General features: G+C 54.0%; 3 protein-coding genes across 5 annotated transcripts; all 3 read right to left on the bottom strand.

Annotated features, from left to right (window-relative positions):
- Window positions 1–3,851: 3,851 nt before the first annotated feature.
- Window positions 3,852–6,779, bottom strand: C19H17orf49 (chromosome 19 C17orf49 homolog). Of its 3 annotated transcripts, none has more exons than XM_065897482.1 (6): window positions 6,563–6,779; window positions 6,281–6,375; window positions 5,539–5,640; window positions 4,667–4,857; window positions 4,319–4,423; window positions 3,852–4,120 (listed from the first exon to the last, which is right to left on the bottom strand). In XM_065897482.1, the coding sequence occupies exons 1-6, from the start codon at window positions 6,581–6,583 to the stop codon at window positions 4,056–4,058; spliced, it is 579 nt and encodes a 192-aa protein (XP_065753554.1). In that variant the 5' UTR covers window positions 6,584–6,779; the 3' UTR covers window positions 3,852–4,055. The 3 variants fall into 3 exon arrangements, with proteins under 3 accessions (XP_065753554.1, XP_065753555.1, XP_065753556.1); XM_065897483.1 differs by having other exon boundaries at window positions 3,852–4,116; window positions 6,563–6,644; XM_065897484.1 differs by lacking the exon at window positions 5,539–5,640 and having other exon boundaries at window positions 3,852–4,116; window positions 6,563–6,686.
- A 112-nt stretch (window positions 6,780–6,891) lies between these two features.
- Window positions 6,892–8,630, bottom strand: RNASEK (ribonuclease K). Its single transcript, XM_065897148.1, has 3 exons — window positions 8,426–8,630; window positions 7,656–7,732; window positions 6,892–7,277 (listed from the first exon to the last, which is right to left on the bottom strand). Exons 1-3 carry the CDS (start codon window positions 8,501–8,503, stop codon window positions 7,136–7,138), a joined length of 297 nt encoding a protein of 98 aa, XP_065753220.1. The 5' UTR covers window positions 8,504–8,630; the 3' UTR covers window positions 6,892–7,135.
- A 2,149-nt stretch (window positions 8,631–10,779) lies between these two features.
- ALOX12 (arachidonate 12-lipoxygenase, 12S type) lies at window positions 10,780–22,128 on the bottom strand. The gene is made up of 14 exons (XM_065897859.1): window positions 21,961–22,128; window positions 21,168–21,369; window positions 19,775–19,856; window positions 19,566–19,688; window positions 19,346–19,449; window positions 18,932–19,092; window positions 17,907–18,050; window positions 16,903–17,112; window positions 14,372–14,458; window positions 13,981–14,150; window positions 13,373–13,494; window positions 11,444–11,544; window positions 11,151–11,321; window positions 10,780–11,033 (listed from the first exon to the last, which is right to left on the bottom strand). The coding sequence occupies exons 1-14, from the start codon at window positions 22,093–22,095 to the stop codon at window positions 10,854–10,856; spliced, it is 1,992 nt and encodes a 663-aa protein (XP_065753931.1). The 5' UTR covers window positions 22,096–22,128; the 3' UTR covers window positions 10,780–10,853.
- Window positions 22,129–22,803: the final 675 nt, after the last annotated feature.

The following is a 22,803-nucleotide window of genomic DNA, read 5'->3' as shown; positions in this document are numbered from 1 at the left end:
TGTGGGGTGCATGTTTACTGTGGGGTGTTGAGTTAGTTTGTTCTGGGCCCTGAAGCCTGCATTCAGGGTTGAGGGCCAGTAGTAAGTCTGAGGTATGGAGCTGATTTCGAAGCGACGTTAGTTCTAGGGGTTCTGACACCCACAATTTGGAGTTTGTCATCTTGGAATATCAGGGGAACCCGCTAGGTGTTTTTCAGAGGTGGATGAGGGTTTTGTTCTGGGGATTCATAGTCATCAGTGTATGTGGACAATCTGATTTCAAGTGGAGTAATTGTGCTGGTTTGGGGGTGCAGTCTGTTTTGGGGTGCCAGATAAGTTTTGAGGTTCAGATTATATTTGGGGGGACATGAAATTCAATTTGGGGTTTTTATTAGCTTGAGGTGGAACGTAATAGGAACCTGGGAGCAAGTTTGAAGGCCTTCTGTGGTTGTGGGTCCTTGCCGGGGAGCAAAGCTTTATATTTGAATGTTGTGCAAACTTACTTTGAGGAGGGGGATATTTCTGTGTATGCACTGAGAGCCAGGAGGCTTTTTCCAGGGGGAGAAACAAGATGAGGGCCCAGGGTAGGAGACTGAAGTTTTGGGGTGTCCTTATTTTGGGGTGTTTTGCCACTCTTTGGGTGCATTTGGTGTAACTGAGTGATGGATCGTGAGGTGAGACTGATTTTAGGGTTCACTTAATTTGGAGCACGATGCTGCTGTGGGACTCCTTTGCTTATAGCTCCCGCTCACCCCAGATTCTAGAAGTCTCTTTCTTTAGTGAACCTCCAAATATTCCCAGGATTTGAAGGATGAAATTTGGAAAGGGAGTGTATCTCCCCTTATTTCTATGGGGCCTGGATAGATCTGAGGGAGAAAAGGTGGTTTCGAACTCTGAACCCCAATTTCTTAAGGGCGCATACCTTGGTTTGGGGACAGATGGGGGGGAAATGGAGTGTGTTGTGGTAAAGTGGACACCCCTGACTAGGGCAGTCTGTTGGAACTGTGCAAGGAGAGGTGGTAGTGAGGTACAAGGAGGGGAATCTTGTACCCTGATTTTCTAGGATAAGAGCCCCAAACAGAAAGCAGACAGAGGACTGGGAGTGTGGGTGAGATGCGGGGGGGGGGTTCCCCACGGCAGCAGGGGCTGGGGGGTAATCCAGGCCAGCTCTGCACACCCCGGTCCCTGCTCTCTTTGGCTCTCCTCCCCTCTCTCCCTCCCACCGCCCACCCCCCCAACCCAAGGAAAAAAACTGCCTGTGCAACAGCAATGGCAGATTCCAATCCTCCAGGCTTTCCTAAACCACCACGGAGACCAGCCAGGGGGGAGGGGAAGGGAGGATCGGGCTTTCCTGCTTCCCTAAGACTGGGGCTATGAGCTTGACCTCCTGGCCCCTAGCCCTTCGAGGAGTGCCCCCCTCCCCCGGCCTGGAAGCCAGGTGTCCTGGACCCTAGCCCCCGAGCGGGGGGGTTGGGGGGGGGCCTGGAGAGACGGGGAGGAGGAAGGAGGGAGTGACTTCCAAAATTGGCATCGGGACAGAGCAGGGCTGGCGGGAGGCAGGTGAAAGACGGAATTTTCCTGAAAAAACGGGGGGATCTGAGGACCCCAAATTTGGGGAGCTAGTCCAGAACCGTCCAGCCAACATCCTAGATTTTTTTGGGATTTTTTGGGGCCCCCGGGACCCCTCTAGATGGGGTGAGGAATGTAGTGTTGGGGGAATCTGACTGGGGCATTGCAGCTGCCTCTCCCGCCGAGTTGGAGACGGATGGGCTGGGACGGGTTTGGGGGGGGTGTCCCCAATTCTGACTGGGAGTGGAGGAGCCCCCTCATGTGCTCTCTTGTGGGGGTCCCCCCTCCCTAGGGCACTCCCCACTCCCTGAGCCAGCCGAGAGGAAGGAGGCCAGCGATGCGACTGGGGCGGCTCCTTTCTCCTGCACCCCAAATGTGAGGGATGCACCCCAAATTTTGTTCCCTTCAAAATAGGGGACCAGGATCTCAGGGGAGAGTAGCTGAGGTAAGTGGGGAGGAAAGTGTCCCCTGTTTTCAGGAGAGACGTGGCGGTTGGGGGGGAGGTTTGGAGGTGCGTGCTGGGGTGGGGTCGGGCTTTGTCAGCCTTGAAACTGGGGGGATGATTGGAGAGGCTTTCTCTTACACCCCGAAACTGGAGTCCCCCAGATGGAAACCAAAGACAGGCCAGAGGGCCCCCCAACATCCCCAGCCGTTAGTATAGTGTTTGATTTCTGTTTCATCCCCACAAAGGCTCTGCCGAGGATGGGAGTTGGGGGCAGCTGTTCGGTTTGGGGGTTACGGGGGGTGGCGTGAGGAGCAGAAGGCCTTGGCAGGATTTGATGCTGGACAGATAGGGGTCTCGACCGAGGGGTCCGGCACCCCCGGGGCCTGAAAACTCTGTTTACACCACCATCTTAGATCTTTTTGATTGCTAAGAGTTTTGGGGGGTGTGTCGGAAGGTGGGGGTGGTAAAGGGTGGGATGGGAGGTAGGAGGATAACTTTTGGGTTTTAGGGGATATTATTTTGATTTGTGGAAGGGATCTTAGCCCTTGGATTTTGCTTTCTGGTGGGTGTTTTTTAAAAATCAAGTCCTGGACAGGAGAAAAAGGCTGAGGGAAGGCCTAGGGTGGGGGTGGGGAGAGGCATGTTTGTCTCAGCTTAAACGTGGCTTTCTGGGGTGGGCCTGCCTTCCTGGGCCTGGTGAAGGGGCTGGGGGGGGTTGTTGCGGGGGGTGGGACTTGGGTCCTGGGGGTCCGCGGGGAGTGGGGACAGTGCTGGGGGTGGACTACCTGGCCCCCAGGTCCAGATGGCCCTCTTCCTGTGCCCTGCTGCTCCCCTTTCCCCCTGGCCTCCATTTCCTGCCTTTGGCCTCCATCTTGTGGCAGGCCCAGGGCCCAGGGCGACTTCCGGCCCCCCTCTCCCGACCATGTTCCGGCCCCACCACCTCTGGACTGCCAACTCCCAACCCTGCTGTCCTTGGCCTTCTGTCTCTCCTTGCTTTCTCTTGGGTTCTGACCCAGGGAGGGGAGGAACGGACACAGGAAGCCTTGGGTCCTTGCCCTTGCTGAGTCGAGAGGCAGTCTGTTGGTCCCCCCCAGTCATTCCCTGCTTCCTCTGCCTCTGACCCCACCCTAGGGATCCCCTGAGCAGAGTTCCTACAAGGAAGATGGTTCCAGTCTTATTACACTGCGAGCTCACCCCTTAGGCCCCTCTCCCTCCAGTTGCCTGCTCAGCTTCTAGCTCTGGTTTCTTGTTTTCCCCAACGCTTCTTGGGGCCATGTTTGCCTTTTAAGCCTTCCCACCCTTGGTGGTAGGGGTCTTCACAGCACTGCCTCGTGCTCCCTTCTTCTCAACCCACCCCAGTCCTGCTCCCGCCCCAGCAGCACACTGTGGTTTGTACGGCACTGTGGCCACGTCCAAACCACACTGTGGTGTTAGAGCGAGGGTGGGGGAGGCACCGCTGAGGCTTGGCCGGGGAGGCCACCCTGGAGAAGCGACACAAAAAACATCTGGGGCCTTCTGGTGAGGTGGCGGGGGTGGGGGATGAGGGTGGAAATGGAGGTGTGAAATCATTGGAAGCTACCCTTCTGAAATCCCCAGGGTAGTCTCAGGAGTACTGCCTGCCAGAGACCCCGGAGTAAGTGCTGCCTTCAGAGAGCAAAGTGGAGCCTTTGTTGCCCACACCCAGCTCCCCTGGCTCTAGCAGCACAGAAATATTGGCACTGGGAAGAAAGCCTGCCAATATTGGCTGTGCTGCTCCAGGCAGGGTGGTGAGAGCCGCTGAGGAGGGGCTGAGCCCCGGGGTCTAAGGAGAGAGGGAGGTGTCCCTTGCATTCCAGTAATGTCAGGCTGAAGGCACCAAGCTGAGAGGGAGATCTTTACTGTTTTCCGTATAAAAATGTCCATCAGGTTGGGGGTCATAGGGGTTGAAGGAAGATGCTCATACAGCAACAGCAAGGTGGGCCACCCGGCAGCCTTTCCACCCTCTCTCATGCAGGTCTTGCTCAGAGTCCCAACCGGTCCACAGGTCCAGGGTGAACAGTGAGAGGGGTGAGAGGTGGAAGGCTCAGCAAGAGAGCAGAGGAGGATCAGCGGAGGTCAAGAGAAGGCCAGAATCCAGGGTCAGGCTGTCTGGAACAGGAAGTAAAATGGGCCGAGATGGGGCGAGCCCCAAGTATGACTCCCACCTCCCTAGAGCACCAGCTCTTTGCAGACCCAATCCCCTGCATGCACAGGAGGGAACCTTCTCTTCCACAGCCCCTGGGAGGGGGATCCTGCTGAGACCCTCCCCCACCCCTTCAGCCGTTGTGGGAGGAGGAGGACTCCTACCCTGGTCGAAGTTGAGTTTCTTGGCTGGAGGAGTTTCTCCTAGCCCTTCGATATCCACCAGGTCACTGTTGGCGTCCGAGTCGTTCAGAGCACTGAGTGTCACATCTGGGAGAGGGGCACAACCTAGGTTCTAGGTTCCCTGATGGTCCCCCCCCCACCCGCCCACTTCCCCAAGTTTCAAGCTCTCCCGCTCTCCCTCCCTCCCTCCCTCCCTCCCCTACCCCAGCCACCCTCTGGGAACCTTCACTGTGAGAGGAAAAGAGATCTGTCCTTTGACCCAAGCCCAACTCTCTCACTGAACCTCAGATGGGACCTTTAATCCCCAGGCAGAAACTCCACAGCCCTTACCAGCCTTCTGTTTCTTTATGGGGGGACCGCCGGCCTCAGGGGCACTGGAGCTGCTTGGTGGAGGGGCAGCTGGAGGAGGTGACAAAACACCAGATGCCACCTTCTTGGGCCCTTTCTTGGGTGAATCAGCTGGAAGGGGGATGCCGGAGTCTTCATATACCTTGCGTTTCACAGTGGCCTTTATCTGAGCCCTGAAGAGAAGAGAGAGCAAGCTAGGAAGGGAGTCATCAGAGAGGCTAGGGGAAGCAGGGAGGTGAGGACAGGGGCAATGGGCCACTCCGAAAGAACACTGGGGAGCCGCTTCATAAGAATCCAGGTGAGGGCCCCGACTCTTTGCTAGGGTCCTCGTTTTCCTGAAGCCTTGCAGCCACTTAGGGCAAATGGAGCCTGAAGAGTGGAGTCCAACTGAGAGTGGGAAAGGCCCGTCTTCTAATTCTCTTCTGGGAGAGATGTATGAATGTGGAAGGCTACCAGGTAAGCCTGGGTGACCTACCGGGAGATTGAGACTTATTAATAGATCCTGATCCACTAGCTCAGAATCATAATATCCCTGGAAACACCACAGTAGAGTCTCAAAAGATCTGTATAAATAACCAGGGACTTCCTATTACCAAATTCAAGTATTGGGTGTCTCTGGAAACCTAAAATCAAATTCTTGTAAGGTCCTGATTACCACAGCATTTTAGTGACTTCTGACCAATTGTGACAATTCTTTTATTCTTTCAGTTCTCCAGGGACTTTGTTGCTAACAAAACTAGCAACAAAGTAGGAAAGATGTTGAGCTGGAAGGGAGTTTGAGGAAGATGGAACAATGGGTATGGAGGAAGAAAGCTGCCCACCCGCCCTTTCTCTGCCAGCCAACCCTCCCTCACACTGTCCGTTCCTTGATGACACAGCTGATGTGATTAAGATCGTCCCCAAATCGCTTCACAGCAGCCCTCAGCATCTCTATCTCCGTCTCCGTCCACTTGGCACTGTCAGAAGGGGAGAAGGGAATAGCGAAAGTGGGAGGAAGAGGGGTGTGGAGCCAGCCCACAGGCTACGCATTCCACAGCAACCAGCCTCCTCCCCGCGATGCCTGGGGCCCCTTGCATAAAGAGGTCCTCCTTAAAAAAACAAAAACAAAAGCAAAAAAAAAAAATTGTTAAGGCGCCGTGGGAACCCTGCGGACCCCCAACCACACGATATTGTAACAACCGCCACCTTAGAAGAAAACTTCTCCCCCATCAACGTGAAACAGCTGCTTATGTAAACAGCCCACTGAAACCCATCCAACAAGTGGGGGTCTTACAGACACAGCCTCTAAACACAGTCTGCTGCAGTCTGACAGAATTCCACATGATTTGGGGGGTGGGGTGGTGTGGGTAGTGGTGGCGGTCTATGGTCTACCAGTTCGCAGCAGGGTAGAGCTGTGAAATGAGTCCGGATTATGAGCCTCGGTCTGTGGTTTATCTGTCATTCATTCATTCAACAATCATTTATTAACACCTACTCTGCGCTGTGCCAGGCACAAAGGGAAACTAACATCTGTCCCCGCCCTAGAGAGTGTCGTTGTCTGTGATCGAGACCCAGCGTCCGCTCTCAGCGTCCATCTCCCAGCCCGGGCTCACGTACCCCGCGGGGGAAGAGTCGGCCACGGGATGCAGCTGCATGGTCAGCTCCCCGAGCTTCGTGAAGGCGGCGCCCGCCGCGGAGAAGATCTCTCCGACCTGGGGGGCGGGGCAGCATTACGGGGGGCCGGCGCACAGTGCCGCGCCGGACCGCCCGGAGCCCCTAGCCCCACCCCAGGCTGGACTCCCGCCCGCCCCTCGCCCGGGATGGAAGAGCCGGGAGCCAACTTGGGGGCCCCGCCCTCCCGTGGCCGCCAGGGAGCGCTGTCCGCGAGGGAGGTCGAACCTTTGTAGACGCTGACGTCATGGCCCCGCGCGCCTCCTCACGGAGACGTTGCCGCCGCCGCTACCTCGGAGCCGGGACCACGGAGAGCAGGGCGATCGAACGGCTCCGGCCCCCGCGCAGGAAGTCCCGCCCCTTCCCGCAGCTGATTGGCTCCAGCTCGGCCGCTCACCGCCTCACCGCCTCGGCGCGCGGGAAGGAGAGTGGAAGACACCGCCTCGCTTCCGGCCCGGCTTCACTCCACTTCCGTCGAGGGGTCGGGACTCCCTATTTGGAGTCCGATCTCCAGCCCGGTTGCCTGCCCCTCAACGCATGCACACACACGAGGCTTGAGCGAGCAGTTTCTCTTTATTGTGTAACGAGACAAGGCGAGGGGGCCGGAGGGACAGGGAACGGCCAGCCCCGACCTCCCGCCACTGGAGCCGGGCGCCAGAGGTTGAAGAACAAGGGATTCAGTCTATCGCCAGGGAAACCCAGTCCGCAGAGGGCGCCAGACTGGGGGTGGGGCGGGTGTGACTGGGTGGGGAGAGTCTTTAAATAGAGGAGGGGGCTGGAGAGGGGGAACGCGACGGTGCTCTAGCGCACCATGTATTCCTTGCGCTTATTGAGCCGAACTTGGCAGAAAGAGAAGCCTCCGAGGAGGAGGTAAAGGCCCGCGGCGATGAAACAGTTGTAGCTGACTTGCTCGTAAAGGTTGTATATGTTCTGGGGGCCATTCCTAGGGGTGGGGATTAGGCAGAGAAATATCGGAAACATTATTAACAGCAGCCAACATTTACAGAGCACTTACTGTGTGCCGGGTAACCGTTCTAAACGCTTTTACGTGTATTATCTTAATCTTCATAACCCTATGGGGTGAGTTCTGTTATCGCATACACTTTGCATAGGTGGAGGAGGCACAGAGAAATCAAGGAAAGTATCTAAAGAAGCCACACCTAAAGCGGTGGGTTTAGGATGGCCGCTGAGGTCTGACTCCCAAGACTGCTCGTGTGCGCTAAACAGAGCAGCCAGTTCCCTAGCCTCTGGGCCCCAAGCATCCAGCCTCCTGCAATTCCCCGCCCATGATTCTGACCACTTCCCCCGCCTCTCCACTTACTCAAAATCTTTCTCCGTTAAGGGAACGTCTTCAATTAGCACAGCGGAATGGACATTGAAAAAGATTCCGAGCATTATCTGCAAAAAGGGAAAGGGTAGGTTGTTGAACTCAGGCACCTGACCTGGTCACTGCCTGAACTCCTCCCACTTCGAATGTTGCCACAACATCTGGGTATGGGAATTACCAGAATGAGCTGGGATTAGGGATGGCTGTTGCCGGATTTGGACTCCAGTCATCCGGAACAGGGCATGAATGGTGACATAGAGAAGACTTGGCTGGGGCAAGGGTTAGGAATAATGAGCAACCAGGAACCAGATTATCATCCTCTCCGGAGGCGTCATTATCACGGGACAGGGAGGAGGGGGTCAAAGGGAATCGGCACTTCTCCATATTACTTCTTCCTGAAGTGGGTCGGGTAGAGTCCTCGGGAAACAAGGCCCAGCTATCCATTTCGGGAACAAGTTCTCCCTTTCCCCACTGCCCTCCATTCAGCTCAAGGATCTCTCAAGAACGTAGCTCTTCTTCCTCTTACCTTGAGGGTACTCCAAATTGACCAGCCCCGGGGCCCATTCCAAGCTTCAGCTCCCCCTCTCCCTTCCAATTCCCCATTTCTCAATTCAGTTCTGTCTCGTTCTCCAGCGGCTAATCAACCACCCCCTCCGGCCTGTCTGCTGCTTTCAAACGCCTGGTGTCTCCTAGCCTTCCAGCCCTCCAACACCCGGGCCCCTCAGGCCCTCTCCTCTCCGGTTGTCGCAGGGCAGTCCCCTCACCAACATGATCACTCCCCAGGCGCTGAGGACGATGCCGCAGGCGGCCAGCTTGGGCCCACAGCACAGAAGCGACGCCATGAAGAAGGGAGTCGGGGATCGCCTAGATGTGGGCCAGATAGGAAGGCGGTGAGAGGAAGCCCCGATGAGCGGGGGGGGAAGGAAGAGAGCTGGACTTGGGGGCTCGCGGAGGACCGAGAGCAGGGAGAGCGACTGAGGGGGCGTGGCTTCCGGGCCCAACCATCGGGCTGGCGGGCGCCAGGCGAACGCTGGCGCCTCCGGGTCCTCTCGGACTTCGGCGGGAAAGGGCGGTGTTTCTGAAATCGTAGCGGCCCCTCGGGAATCCCTTATTGACCCATATATAGCTGGGGTGCGAATATTGCAGGAGCAAAGTTCTCCGGTTTCTTGGATTTACCCCCTCTCCAGTTTGGAATGGGAGGAGCCAGTATATCATGTGACCAAGTCTGGCAAGTCACGTGACGAGGAAGAACTGGTAGCCCGGCCTCAGGAAAGCTTTTATCTCTGGCGGAGCTCCTGGTAACCTTGGCGATGCGCTCTCAGCAGCCGAGGATTGAAATTATGTCATTTTTCTCTCAGATACCTTAGTCTCGGGTGGTATCCTGTGATGGAGACGTGGTAAGTGAGACATAGAGATTTACACCGAGAGAGAACGCCTCTATCTCCTCTCTACTCATCCCTACCCTTTAAAATAGACACTCTGACACAGTAAAAGAAGACATAGAGCCCCTTCCCGAGCCCAAGCGTGCTGTTCTGGCTAGAACGCTTTAAAATTGCTGAGGGTTCTTGGCATTGGATATACTTAAGTAACGTTTTGTTACCAAACACGAAGAGTTGTGAAGAGTTGTGGTTGCCAAATCCAGGAAAAATATGGGCGTTAGGGAAAGTCCAAGGAAAGCAGATTCAATGAACAAGCTGTTAAGGTGAGTGGCCCTGCCAAATGTGCTGGAGAAAGGAATAAGTACACACAAATGTCAGTCTTCTTCCCTACCGTAAACCAAGGAAACTGATCATAGGTCCTTTGAACAAGGTAGAGTACAAGATTTTAAAAATATGAATGGATCATACCGTCCAAAAAAAAAGTTTGTATACCTCACTGGTGAAAAACAGATTTGTAATAATTATTCAGGGAAATAGTGGTGTTTGAAGAACACAGTTTTGCACTGAGTATGTTGTACCCATTCTAGTGAGGACAGTGGTCATGGCGTAATTGAGAGGGGTCACTTTGATCCCAAGACCCCAGAACCAGACAAATACTGTCAGTGGTTAGCATAGCTTTGTGGTATTTTTCCATTTATTTTGTGCAGATTGTACTTAAAAGGGTCGTGAAAGAGAACTTGGAACCTGGGAAACACTTAGAGACCCCAGAGTACTGAAGAGCCTGGGATAGTGGCCTTGAGACATTATCTCGTGTCCCTTTTTTTTTTTTTTGCGGCACGCGGGCCTCTCACTGTTGCGGCCTCTCCCGTTGCGGAGCACAGGCTCCGGACGCGCAGGCTCAGCGGCCATCATGGCTCACGGGCCCAGCCGCTCCGCGGCATGTGGGATCTTCCCGGACCGGGGCACGAGCCCGCGTCCCCTACATCGGCAGGCGGACTCTCAACCACTGCGCCTCCAGGGAAGCCCTCGTGTCTCTTTTGTTTGAGACTGTTTGGAAGGAAGCCATTTGGGGGTGAAAGTTTTTATTTTGCCTTAGGGGCACCATTCTCATTCAGGGACTTTTGGGGTAGGTGTGTGAATAGGAGACACAGGGGTGGAGAGAAAGTTGCCAAAGAAGAGTCAGGAATTTTTAAGTTGGCCAGGCATGAAGCCAAGCTCCTGGGAAAGGAGAATTAGTTGAGGTAGTCGATTTCTCCAAGAAATCTTCCTCACCCTCTCCACCCACCCCGCCATTCTCTGGATGTTTTGCAAGTAAGGTCAGTGCCTCAGGCTACGGCAGGGTACCGTTGTGCAGGTACTGCCCCAAATCCAGGGCCAAATCCAGCCTGCAGCCTGTGCACATCCCTGTAGCGAAGCACAGGGTTTTGTTGTGTGTTTTTGCATTTTAAAATGGTTGACTAGACCAAAAGGAGGATGTTTTATGACACAGGAAGTTCATATTTCACTCTCTGTAAATAAAGTTTTATTGGAACACAGCATTCATTTACACGGTGCCTGTGGCTGCTTCCATGCTACAATAGGAGAGTTGAGTTACTGTGACAGACTGTGTGGCCTACAAAGCCTAACATATTATCAGGCCCTTTACAGAAAAGTAAAGTAAAGGCCCTTGGGCTCATGGGATGCAGATGCAGGGGGTTTAATTGGGGGAGGAAATAGAGCCTCTGCAGCAGAGACTAGGAAACCATGAAACTCAATATGGAACTGTCAGTCCCAGAGCTGATCTGCAGTCTGCCCGGTGGGGGTGTCCCAGAGCTCAGATAGTGATGCTGTTCTCGATGAGGCTGGGCTTTAGGTATTCATAGGGCAGGTCAAGTTGCTCATTCCGGGCTGTAATCTCCCTTTCCAAGTTTTCCAGATCTGTTTGGAATTGGTTTAGTATAGACTTGGCCTTGGGGTCTGAGAAATACTTTTCTTTGTGATGCCCCAGAGGCACCTAAGAAAGAACAAAGGATCAGTCAGTTTTGAGTCAGACACACCTAGAGCCTAGCCCTTCACTCTTCTATTTCCCTTCCAACTGTCATTTCTCCCTTTCCCCAGGGTCCTCTCTTACCATGTCTGGCTGGCGGCGCGCCAGATGCCATGTGACGACCATTTGAAGACAGGCCTGTCGGACATCAGGTAGTGAGCCCATCACCGTGGCCATTGTCACATCTTCCTTGGTGGTAGGTGGGGGCATCCGCATTGTGCATGGGGCATTAGGGACCCAGGCATACCAGTCCAGCTGGGGGAAGAAACTGCAACCCTAAGATCCTGGTACTTAGGGTTTGAACCCCCATCTCTCCCTTGGGCATCCCAAGGTCCAGACACTTGTCTTCAAGGACCTGGGCTTTCAGCTCTCCATACCTGGCCCTGGTTGATGGCCCCATGCTGAGCAGTGCATGTGAAGACACACATGGTAAGGAAATGGCAGAGTTGATTCTGGGACTGGAAGGAGATGGGGAAACCTGGGCAGGAAAGAAACAGGATTTAAAGGCTACAGTCTGAGAAGAGAGAAATAAAAGCCGAAGACTTGGGATGTCTACATTTTGGAATTGATTGTTGTTTGTTTAGTTCATTTATTCAAATATATTTGCATCAGACATGGATTTCAATTCAGATTCAAGTAATATAGTTGGGTTACCTTAGGCCAATTACTTAATCTCTCTGAGCCTCAACCTCTTGACCTGTAAAGTGTAGATGATACCTATTTCATAAATGAGATAATCACCTGGTGTGGAACAAGTTCTCAATAAATAATAAGTATTGTTATTTTGGAAGGGTTGGGGGCTGAAAAGTTCTGAGTGATCAAAAATCCTCTGCCTCAAAAAGTGGTTGAGAATTTAGGGATGGTTCCTCCTATTCCCAGGTAGGGAATTACAAGTGTCTGAATTATAATGTGAAGGATAAGCGAAGTCATAGATTTATAGGGTCATAGCCAAGAGAGGCTTTCCGCAAAGAGTATGTCAGGCCATTCAATTCACAGTGGAGGTGGGGGGTTCAGAGACCCAGAAATCCTGTCAGGTAAGTGGAACAAATATAATCACTTCCCTTTTGTAGATTAAAAAAAAAAAGAAAAACCAAAGACCAGAGAGATTAAACTGCTTGTCAGGACTGCATAATTGGGAGAAGGCAGAGGCTGATCTTGAACTCGGGTTCCTGACTGCTAATCTCAGGCCGTTTTTAGCACACTTTCTCCAAAGAGTCTGTTGGGAAAGTGAGGCGAAGGTGAGCTATGAGAACTGAAGGACAGTGGAGGAAGAGAGAATGAGAGGCACTTAGTGGAGGTTAAAGTTCACATGTGGATGTTTATTTTCATCTTCCAAAGGTAGATACTGGTTGGGGAAAAGATGGCCAGGGAGAGGAGGGGTCTCCTGGTAGCACATGAAGCCCAAGGGACATACCGAGATGTACTAGAGAAAGTTTGGTCCTGGAAGGGGGGTGGTGCAGACACAGATTCCCTAGGGAGACGCTCCCTCCAGAGGGCGGGTGTTGTGTTACTGCTCACGGCACCCTCAGAGGCCGGCCATAGTGGCTCCCCAGCAAATGTTTGTAGTTGTCCCACAGAGGCAGAGATGTTGGTGCAAAGTATGAGGGGCGGGGACGCAAGGACAATTTGGAGCAGAGTCCAGGCTGGCCCACGTGTGAGAGAAAGAGGAGGAGGAATCTAGGAAGAGCTCAAGAAAGGCTGTTTCTTCCCCAGAGGTTAGAATGCAGTTGGGGTGCTAAAGACGGTGGCTGGATTGGCCAAAGAAATGTGAGCCCCAAGGGGCAGGGCACCGAGTTCAGGGTTGAGCCAAAACGCGCAGAGCACTGTGTTTGCATCTAGAAATGACCTTGCACTGTGGTCAGTGTGCAGTAGGCCTGGACTTTCTATGCGTGTGCTGGACAGTAGCAAGCAGGAGGAGAAGAGGGAGAACAGGAGGGGTCATTACGGGCTTTGGTGGAAGAATCTTCCCATTTATATCCTCAAGTAGGAATAGACAAGCATGAGGAGAGAACGTGAGCCCCAGCAGGGCCTGGGCAGAACCCTTGCTGGCTCAGGTTCTGGCCCTGTGGCGTCACATGATGTGGCAGGTTAGGGGATGGGGTGGAAGTAAAGGTTGATGGCCAGGGTCTCTGCAGAGGATGATCCCGGGGTATCTAGAATTGTCCTGAGTCTTAGGAGGTGGGAATGGGATTCAGATGTTTGACGTGTGGAGGGAGAGGGGGTGGCATGAGGGGTTGGGGTCCTGAACCCAGACTCTGCTTGGGCAGAGTGTCCAAGGAGCTCCTGTCCCTGGGGAGGGCTCTCACCTCGGTTCTGGGCCTGGCACAGCCCCACCTCAGTGATCTCCCGACACCAGGCCTGCAGCTCAGGGTCCCCTCTCACGATGTCATCCCCGTGGTAGAAAAGGTGGATGATCCCCTCCACGTAGCTGCCCAGGGGAGAAGGGAGGTGAGTTCCTTGAGAGGAGAAAGCTTCGGCCTTTGACCCTGCACTTTTCCATGGTCTCTGCCCAGCTGACTCTCAATATGTCTGAGTATAGATTCTTCAAGACCTGCCTTTTGGGTCATTCCCAACTCTTTCTACAAACTAGAGAGGAAGGACACGTGGGTCATTAGTTCTAGGAATCCCTATACATGGTTGACAGCCATTCTCCCTGACAAAACCCCTGATTTTTCCAGATCCCTTCGCCTCCCAGTCCACAGCTTTCCCAACGTAGGTTCTCTGTCCCCAGCCTTCTCCTTCTCAGGCCGTACGCACTGACTCACGCTTCCTCATCTCTCCCCAGGATCCAGTCCTTTGCTCCTCTTGTCTGGACCTTCTTGTTTTCAGGTTCCTTTTGCCCCATGCTGACCTCAGGCCAGAGCCCCACTCGCCCTCTCCCCTGCCGCATTTCTCGGCTCCCCGTCTCACCCACCGGGCAGTGATCTCCCAGAGCCGTAAAGCATCGCAGGCATAGAGAGCACCCGGGGTTCCCAGCAGGCCGCGGTCAGCCAGATTGTTGGGAGGACAGAGGGAGCAGTAGGTCAGCTGAGCCAGGGCCCGGCGGAGCAAGTGCACGTGGCCCCCTCCACCGGTGCTCACTGCCTGGGACAAGAGAGATGCGAGGCCTTGAGGAGGAAGCCAGCACGCAGTATATAAGGGGTTCAGGTGTGGCATTTTCACATTTAGAGACATAGATATAAAGGGACAGGCTCATGGGTTTAAGGGTCAGGACATTCACCCAGGTTGGTCTGGGATCTTGAAAGTGGCAGGAAATCGTAGAGAGTCAGACGGTGAGGCAGCCCCGTGCCCCATCCCCTCCTTACCTTATCAAATACACCTCCGTCTGAGAGGAGTTGGGTCCGTGCCCGGGTGTTGATTTCCATCGTGTAGCGGATGTGTGGGATCAGGAGCTGGGATGGGGGAGATTAGAGGGGGGGGTTTATGGAGGACATGCTTGGGTCCTTCCTTGTAGGCAGCATGGTGCCTACTCTTGATGCTTTCCTCCCTTGACAGGCTCCTCTCTTCCTGCTTCTGTGATCACTCACTCTCGTGATCTTTTCGCTCCTGTGAGTCAGGCTCTGGAGCCAGACTGACCTGGGTTTCACTCTACACTTCAGCGCTCACTTTGATACTCATCCAAGGTACCAGACCTTCTAAGTGCTGACCTGTCTATCTCCTGTCTAGCCCCTCGTCTGTCAACAGCGGGTGATAATAGGGTCTTTTGTCTCAGGAGGCTGCGGTGATGCTTATGGGAGTGATGTATGAAGAGTTTTTAGTCCACACAGAAGCCCTTAGATACTAGCTGTTATCGCTTATCTTTATGATTTCCACCTGGGGTGTAGGTGGCCTTTGAGAATCAGCCCCTTTTAATTTGCTTTTATACTCTGTCACTTACAACCTCACAGCTTAAATTAGCCTCTCTACTCGTTACCAAAGCCACACCTCCACCCCCTGGTCGCTTCACTGTTGGTTTTTTGGGGGGTGGGTTCCCTTAGGGAGGTAGAGGAGCCATACTGAGCCACGTATGTAAGGAGCAGAGCGGCTGTCGTCAAATCTCCCCCCACCCCCAATTAGGCAGTGAGGTCCCGTCTATACTTTATAGCTTTTCAAGAAATGGCTTTTCCTTAGCTATTAAAAATGGCCATCTCATCCTCACATGTATTTCTTTTTATCTCGGACTATTTTGTCTTCATTTACACCCAGTTTATGTACAGGTTTCACGTAGCATTGGTATTTATCTGAGCTGTTGCTGGACACAGGATGTGAGGCAGAGATAACTCTGGTGCCAGGAGGTCAAAGCAGCTCACATTGGACTGAAACTTTTCACAAAGTTCATGAAAGGTGCTGAGTGTGTCATGGAAAGCCCAAAGTCCACATGAGGAGCAGAGATACCTTGGGACAAACTCTTAACAAATCATTGCAAGAACTAATTTTTTCTAGCTTTTAGCCTGTGTCACACTATTAGGTCGTTTCAGCCTTCAGCAACCCCACGATGGGCCTCCTGTCATCCCCATTTAGACCTGAGGACACTGAGCTCACGTCTGGGAAGCACAGAGGTCAGGATTCAGGCTTCAGACCCCGGCAGTCCGAATCCAGAGCCTGTGCAGGTCACCTCTGGGACATTGCTGGCCTGGCTCTCCTGAGTGTACTGATAACGATGCAGCTGTTTGCCGTGACGCCGCTGTGGGAATGGAGATAGTTGGGCAGAGGGCTGAACTCGTAAAGGGGGGTTTTCAGTGTGCCTAGAGGCTTAGCCTCTTCAGGGTGAGCAGGAGACGGAGGTGCAGGAGCACCGTGAGATCAGTAAAATCCAAGATGCTGCTCATCACAGGGGTCTCCATCTTGTCTGTGTCACCCCAGACTCGGAGAGGCCACAGCTACTGTTGGCCAGGCTTGGGGGTCAGGCGGGGCCCCCGGCTGAAACACAGTTCAGTCGTTCTCCTTGCCAGGTGCTCACCTGCATGTCCTACCAACATTTATGACTCCCTGTACCTCAAACTGAACCTCATTTTTGCTTCCCAACTGGCTTCTCTCCTGGCTTCCCTGTTTCTGACAATTGCTCTGGTTCATAAGCTTGTATCAGGTTCATCCCTTCTCTGTCTCGTTCCCTATATCTAAAGTGTCATCAAGATTTTGAGGACATTTTTACTCAAGCACAAGCCTTATGTCACTGCCTTCTGCCGAGCAATAGATGCTGAGCTCACTCTTTCATAAAATGACAGGATTTCTAGGTCAGTCTGCAATACCCACCCTTGGGCTTCTGGGTGTTGCAGGCGCTTAGACCTCTGACCTTTCTGTCTCCGGTCTGATATCCAGGCTTGCCGCAGCTACTATTCCCTCCCTTCCCCAATTCTGATTCTGCTGTGCCGCTCTCCTTGCCTCTTGACCTGCTCCTACTTAGCACACTCAGTTGGGGTGGAACATACTCCATCAGTACTCTAGTGTTTATCGCTGTCTCTTGTGGTTTCAGATTCTAGATCCAGCTGTTGTTCTCTGGGTAGTTCTTATGGGCACCACTTGTCATTCTGGCTAAATCGTAAATCTCCTAAGGCAGGATCAAGGCTTTTGTTTTACTAGCAATATTCCAGCTGTACTCTAGGCCCATTGCTAGATTGTCAGATCTCTGAGAATTTCAGAGGGTTTCCTTAGTAATATGTCCTGAAGAAACCTTAAGTGACTTGACTTAATTAAACCACAAGTCTCAAAATATTGATGCAGTCTTCCTTCTGTTCTCACCTCTTTCTTTCACAGAGTGATAAAAATTCTGTTTTGCTGCTGCAGTATCACTTGATACTGGGCTGTTTCCTTCCTCTGGGGTCTGAGTGAAGGGGGACATGGAGGGTAGAGGTTGTACCTTGAAGACCGGGTGCAGCCCCGGGAGGCACCTCATGGTGGCCACAGCAATGACCTCAGCCAGCAGGTGGGTGTTCAGCAGATGATATTGGAGCTGGTGCAGTTGGAAATCTGAATTTCGGACCCAGCACTTTGCCAGGAGCCAGGCAAGTGGCGGATCTGAGGGCAGGAACAGTGGTGGGGTCGGAGAGCTGGGGCTGGGAGGCTGGATCTGGGAGAAAAAGAGAAATTAAACCCTCATTGAACTCCCACTTTATGTGTGACATTATGGCCAGCAGTCTTGGGGAAACAGATGAGTAAGTACGATTATCGCGTCCAGGAGGTATAATCTAGGAGGAGGAATGAGGCCTCTCCCACCCTGCCTCTCACTAGCTGTGGCACTGTGCGAGCACCATGGTCGTCGGGTTGAATGCAGGGGAGTCTGAAGCAGGGAGTCCAGGGAGGAGATCCTGGCAGTGGTCTGGGAGAAACGTGATGGGGGTCTGAGTTATGGTGGGGGATGGAAGGGGAAGCTGGGTGTGGGAGATAATTGACAGTATTTGTTAACTAACTATTGAGACCAGTGGGAGAAAAGAGAGGGGACTGAGAGATTAAATAGCGATTCTCAGAGTATGTTCCCAAGCTAGCGGCATCCGCATCGCTTTGGAACTTGTTAGAACTGCAAATTCTCAGTCCCCATCCCAGACCTACTGAATTGGAAAGTCTCATGCTGGGACCCAGCAAGCTGTGTTTTAACAAGCTGTCTAGGTGATTCTGATACACACTAAAGTTAGAGAACCATCGGGTATAGGACGAGAACTCCAAAAGGCCATTATGACTCTTGAACAAGTCCTGCCAGTTGGGTGAGTCAGGAGAAACCAGGCTTTAAGCGGAGTGACACGAGAACATGTCTCACTGTGTGAGGATGGAGTTTGGGAGTCAAGAGCCAGGGGGCTGGTTCCTTGGGAGCAGAGGCGGAGGTGAACAGAAAGCAGTGTTGGGAGGCGGATGCTGAGGGCGCCCCACCTGGATGACCATGGGTAGCAGCTTCCCACTGGTGTCCATCTTCAGCATGACGAGGGGGGCAGCCAGGTACTGCTTCTCTCCTCGGATCACATTGGCTGGAATTCCATCCAGGAGAATGAAATCAGCCTCAAACAGGGAACTGTTCTGGGAAAAGGAGGAATGTCTCCATCGTTAGAGTTCGAAGTCTAACCCGAGAGGGCCAGGGCAAAGGGGGAAGACATTCAAGACCTTTATCTGAATTCTTGCCATCATCCTATGTCGGTTGCAGAGTCCTATCGGCAGAACCAGAGCATCTGGCCCGATTCCTCTCATCTTAAGTGAAGAAACAGCCTAGTGAGGGTAGACATCTTGCCCAGGGATGTGCGGTGGCAGATCTGATTTTAGAACCAGGCCTGCTCAGTCCCGTGTGCAAGCTGTCCCCTTGTCGAGATGGCCAGGTCTCTTCCCCACTATCCCTCGATGATCTGAACACCTTGTGTTTAGCTGTCACCAGCTCAGCAAATGCTCTTTCACTCCCTAAAACTCACCTTCTCTGCCAAGTAATCCACAGAGGCTCCCCTGCCCAGCCCTGCTGCAGAGTCCAGCGCACACGTGCACACGTGCACACATGCACACGGCATGCTCACATCCTGCCTCGCTCGTCCTCCTCACATGTAGCTCACCTCTTCCAAACCCAAGTAACCCCCGCAGTTCTCCCCATCTGATGGCACATTTTCTACCCTTCTCCCTGCCCATGAACACTGCTGTCCAGAGCACTGACGTCAGCCAGGGAATGTCATTGTCCCTGCTGACACCTCTGGCCCCATCTGCACCCTGGGAATCTACCCTGTTTCCCCTCTACACCGGGAGCCTCTCATAATTTTCCCTACATACTTTATCACCTCTAGGTTTTTCTAGCACTGGAGTCTGGACCAAGGGTCTGTAGGTTACCACAGCCTCCCTTCCTTGACTCATCTTTGGTCCCTGCCCTTCACTACTTCTGGCCACACCGCCAAGGAGAGAACAACACAGGGTGGGAGGGGTACCTGGAGTTCTTTCTCCAGCTGGGTCCGTAGCTCCTCCATCCCCGAGGGCAGCACTAGCCGGGAGGGCAGAGAGGTGCAGCGTCTCAACAGCATGGGATTGGTGCCATTGAGGAACTGGTAGCCAAACAATTCATCGTCCTGCCAACGCTGGCGAACCTTCTCTGTGGGGTCGGGGTGGAGTGTAGGAGGAGGATGTTTACACAGCCGGGATGTCCCTCCTCCAGGCCCTACCCCAGTGATCCAGGCACGTGACCATCCCACATCCAGCCCCTGCCTTTTCATCTGGGGCCTCTGAGAAATGACCCAGCACAATATATTCTCATCTGGGAGGTCTCGTGAGGGGCTGTGGAGTGTGAAGGTCGGGTCATCAAAAGGGGCCATCAAGGGGTTATAGAGACCTGGGGAACCACTGACCAGCCAGGGTATTCTTCTGGCCCCAGAAGATGTGATCAAAATCCTCAAAGCGGTTCCAGGAGCTCAGGAGGGTGTAAACATGTTTGAGGACCATCTCCAGAGCCCTAGGACAGGAATCGAGCCATGAACCCATTTGCCAGTCCCTCAGCCGCTCACCATTGACCACCGTTTTTGGATCTCCCAGCCCTTTCCCCACTCTGAGCTCCAGGCCCGTTCTCACCCTGCCTTCAGTGTCCACTCAAAGTCCAGCCTCTTTTCCTCGTGGAATCTCATATTGGCAGGTAGATCGTCCTCACAGCCCGCAGCTATTGTCAGGGGTAACCCTTCCTTCTGTGTGGCCCAGCTAGGAGATGGGGACAAGGCTTCAGGGAGGGTGTCCAGGTCAGTGACGGGGGGTACCACTGAGAGGCCCTGTAGGTGGGTGGTCACCAGTATATCTGACGTCTTTCTTTCAGTTCCTTCTCTCGATGTTTCTGGAACACGTCCAATGCGTCGTCTCCTGCCAGGCGGGCTGGGGAGACATTAAGACAATTGGCCACGGTTTGTGTGGTCCTGTGCTCTCCTCTGCTCGTCCTCATCTTCCTTTCCGCCATCATAGGCCATGTGTTCAGTCAAGCTCTGTTGCTTTTATCTCTGGCCTTGCCTCACTCCATCGATTCCTGAGACACATTTATCTTATCATTGCCAACTTTGCACTCTGGGTTTTGCTAATCTCAACCCTCGTCTCTTGTCTTGAGACAACAGTCTCATGTTTGACACCCTTTCTTGTCCCTTAACTCGTCTTTCCCCACCTGATCCTATTTCATCAGTATCTATGGTTGGAAAAAATCACCTTAAGTAAGGTGATAAAATCTTGGGAATTCCCTGGTGGTCCAGTGGTTAAGACTCTGTGCTTCCACTGTGCCGGGGGGGGGGCGGGGGGGCGGGGGGGCGGGGGGGGGGCACAGGTTCAATCCCTGGTCAGGGAACTAAGATCCCACGAGCCATGCGGCATGGCCAAAAAAAAAAAGTGATAAAATCTCAATCACTCATATGCCCATACCTATTTTCTACTATATATTGCTTTGGTTAATTTCTCATCTCCTGACCCTCACCTACCACACCTCAACTGTCCTCAAAAGGCTGTAGGAACAGCTGTTTGCTTTCTTTCCCTGACTTCACTCTTCTGAGATTTACCATCAGAGTCTATATTATCAACTTGTTCCTGTTCTTATCCGCATTTATACTCACCTGTCTCAAAGTGATGTATTTCGTGTTTCCATCCTTAATTGCCCTTGCCCTCATTTGCCTCTGTAATCATCTTTCTTACGTATTTCCCACGGTAACAAATTATGTATTTGCTGTCCTCATTCATTCCTACCCACCTGTCAGTGTGCACCCTCTCCCTCGTGGTTTTCTTCCATGTTTTCCCAACCAAATCAGCTCTCCATATTGCTTATTGTTTCCCTTAGCTGCCTCCTCTTAGGGGTCACCCCCATCCCCTACTCCATGTGCTACCCTTACCTGCCCTGCCCTAACTTGTCCCTGCCCTAACTTGTTCCTGTTTCCCATCATTGCGGCGGCTCCCATCCCGTGTCCTCATCTTCTTGGAGGGTGGGATCTGCACATCACTTATGTCCCTGTCCAGCCCCACTTGCAGCCTTTTTTATTCTGTGTATAAATTTGGTACTTTATAACTTTTGTCCAATGTCCTGTCTTCTCCACACTTAACCTGCTGAACACTCACTTTCATCAAGGCCCTCTGACCCTCCGCAGCCCTCCCCCACCCCTTCCCCAGCAGTTCCCCAGGCCCTGCATCCCCTCTCCCGACACTGTCCCTCACCGGTGCCCTCGGGCAGGCACAGCACGCTGTCGGCCTGCACCCAGCTGTAGCACGGGAAGGTGGCCTCCTGGAAGGCTTCAGGGCCCTGCACCGTGATGTGGTCGCAGAACCATGCGTTGTCCACCAGGGAGTGGTGTTTGCGCAGCTTCACGAACTGCAGTGGTCCCAAGTCCTCGGGAATGTCATGCTCAAACTCCTCCTCCTGTGGGACCAGAACCTGGAGACTTAGTAGCAGGGTCCCAGGAGAGGCCGTTTTGCCTGCCGGGGGTGGGGTTGGGGGTCAGAGGTGCGGTGGGGACAGGATTGGAGGGACCTTTGTGGAGCCTCCGTTGACAAGGCCTCCAAAGACAGCCTCCCTCGTTCCCTCCTCCGGACATCTGCGCGGTGTGTCCGACGCCCCATCGCACCCGTAGGAAGAGGGAGCGTGGCGCGTGGCCCGCAGTGTCTTGAATTGATGTCTGAGTATCAGCACCTTCATCGGTCCTTTAACTGAGCTCTCCCCGCCCCCTCATTCCTAGGAGCGTCCCACTTGACTTCTGATCCTATATTGACACTGGCCTGGGGTGATTTGGAGGAGTTGGAGGCTGCGAGGATCAGGGCCGGCGGGAAGGGAGAAGGGGTATGCGCTCAGCCCGGGTCCTGGTTCCCGATCCTCTCCTGGCCCAGCCGCCCGGGCGTCCCAACACCTGGAAGTCCCAGCAGGCACGGTTCCGCAGTCGTTTCGCCCTCGGATCCCGCCCCTCGCCGGCCTCCCGCGTCCCGGCCGGGGTCTGTCCCCGCTCCGCCCGCTGACCTGGCCCCGCGCCGGCAACAGCTGCAGCTCCAGCTCCGTCTCCCCGCGCGCCCCGACCAGCCACAGCTGCACGCGGTTGTGCGACCCGGCTAAGAGTGCGGCCCCGGTGGCCACGCGGATGCGGTAGCGGCCCATGGCAGCCCCGGCGGCTTAGGCGAAGGGAGCCGGATGGAGCGCGCTTCTCGGGGTCGCCGGCCGGTATCGAGGCGCCTCAGGTCCCGGGCCTTTAAAGAGGGGCCCGTGTCCCCGCCCTCCTCACCACTTTCAGACGCTCCCAGTCCCCGCCCCAGACTAGCCCGAACCTGCGAGCCGCTGAGCCGGTTGCGGGGAAGGGCCGTCCCTCCCGGGCCGAGTGGAGCTGTGGGGCGATGAAGGGGCCTCCGCCTGGGTGAGGCCGAGAGCATGGAGGCGCTCGGGGTTTCTCTGGACCTCCGGGGGAGGCCTGGGGCCAGGCGCCTCGGGGTTGAAGGCAGCAGGATGAGGACACTTCCTGAGGTCTCCCGGCCTTTAGGAGAGCTAGGAGGAAGAGGGGGTGAGTCAGTCTTCCAAACGCAGGAGAAAGCCTCCGCTTTTCTGGGCTGGGACCCGGGAAAGACCATGGGCTGAGCCCTGGAAGGCTGGCCTGCTAGGCTGTGCTGGGCCCATGCGGAATGTCCTGCTCTGGACCCAGTGCAGCCCAGTAAGTCTTCAGTTCCTGATTTATACCTCATTTGAGCCCAGTCCTTCATTAAATGACCAGAGGTGCCCCAGGCTGCCTAAAACCTGGAAAAGTAACAGCTGAAAGACTTGCCCCCTCACCTCCACCCCCAACCTCATATCAAACATGGCTGGATTAGGACCCTG

This window comes from Phocoena phocoena, chromosome 19, assembly GCF_963924675.1.
Source record: "Phocoena phocoena chromosome 19, mPhoPho1.1, whole genome shotgun sequence".
Classification (NCBI taxonomy): domain Eukaryota; kingdom Metazoa; phylum Chordata; class Mammalia; order Artiodactyla; family Phocoenidae; genus Phocoena; species Phocoena phocoena.
The sequence above is the reverse complement of the archived record's forward strand: the minus strand, read 5'-3'. Positions and strand labels throughout refer to the sequence as shown.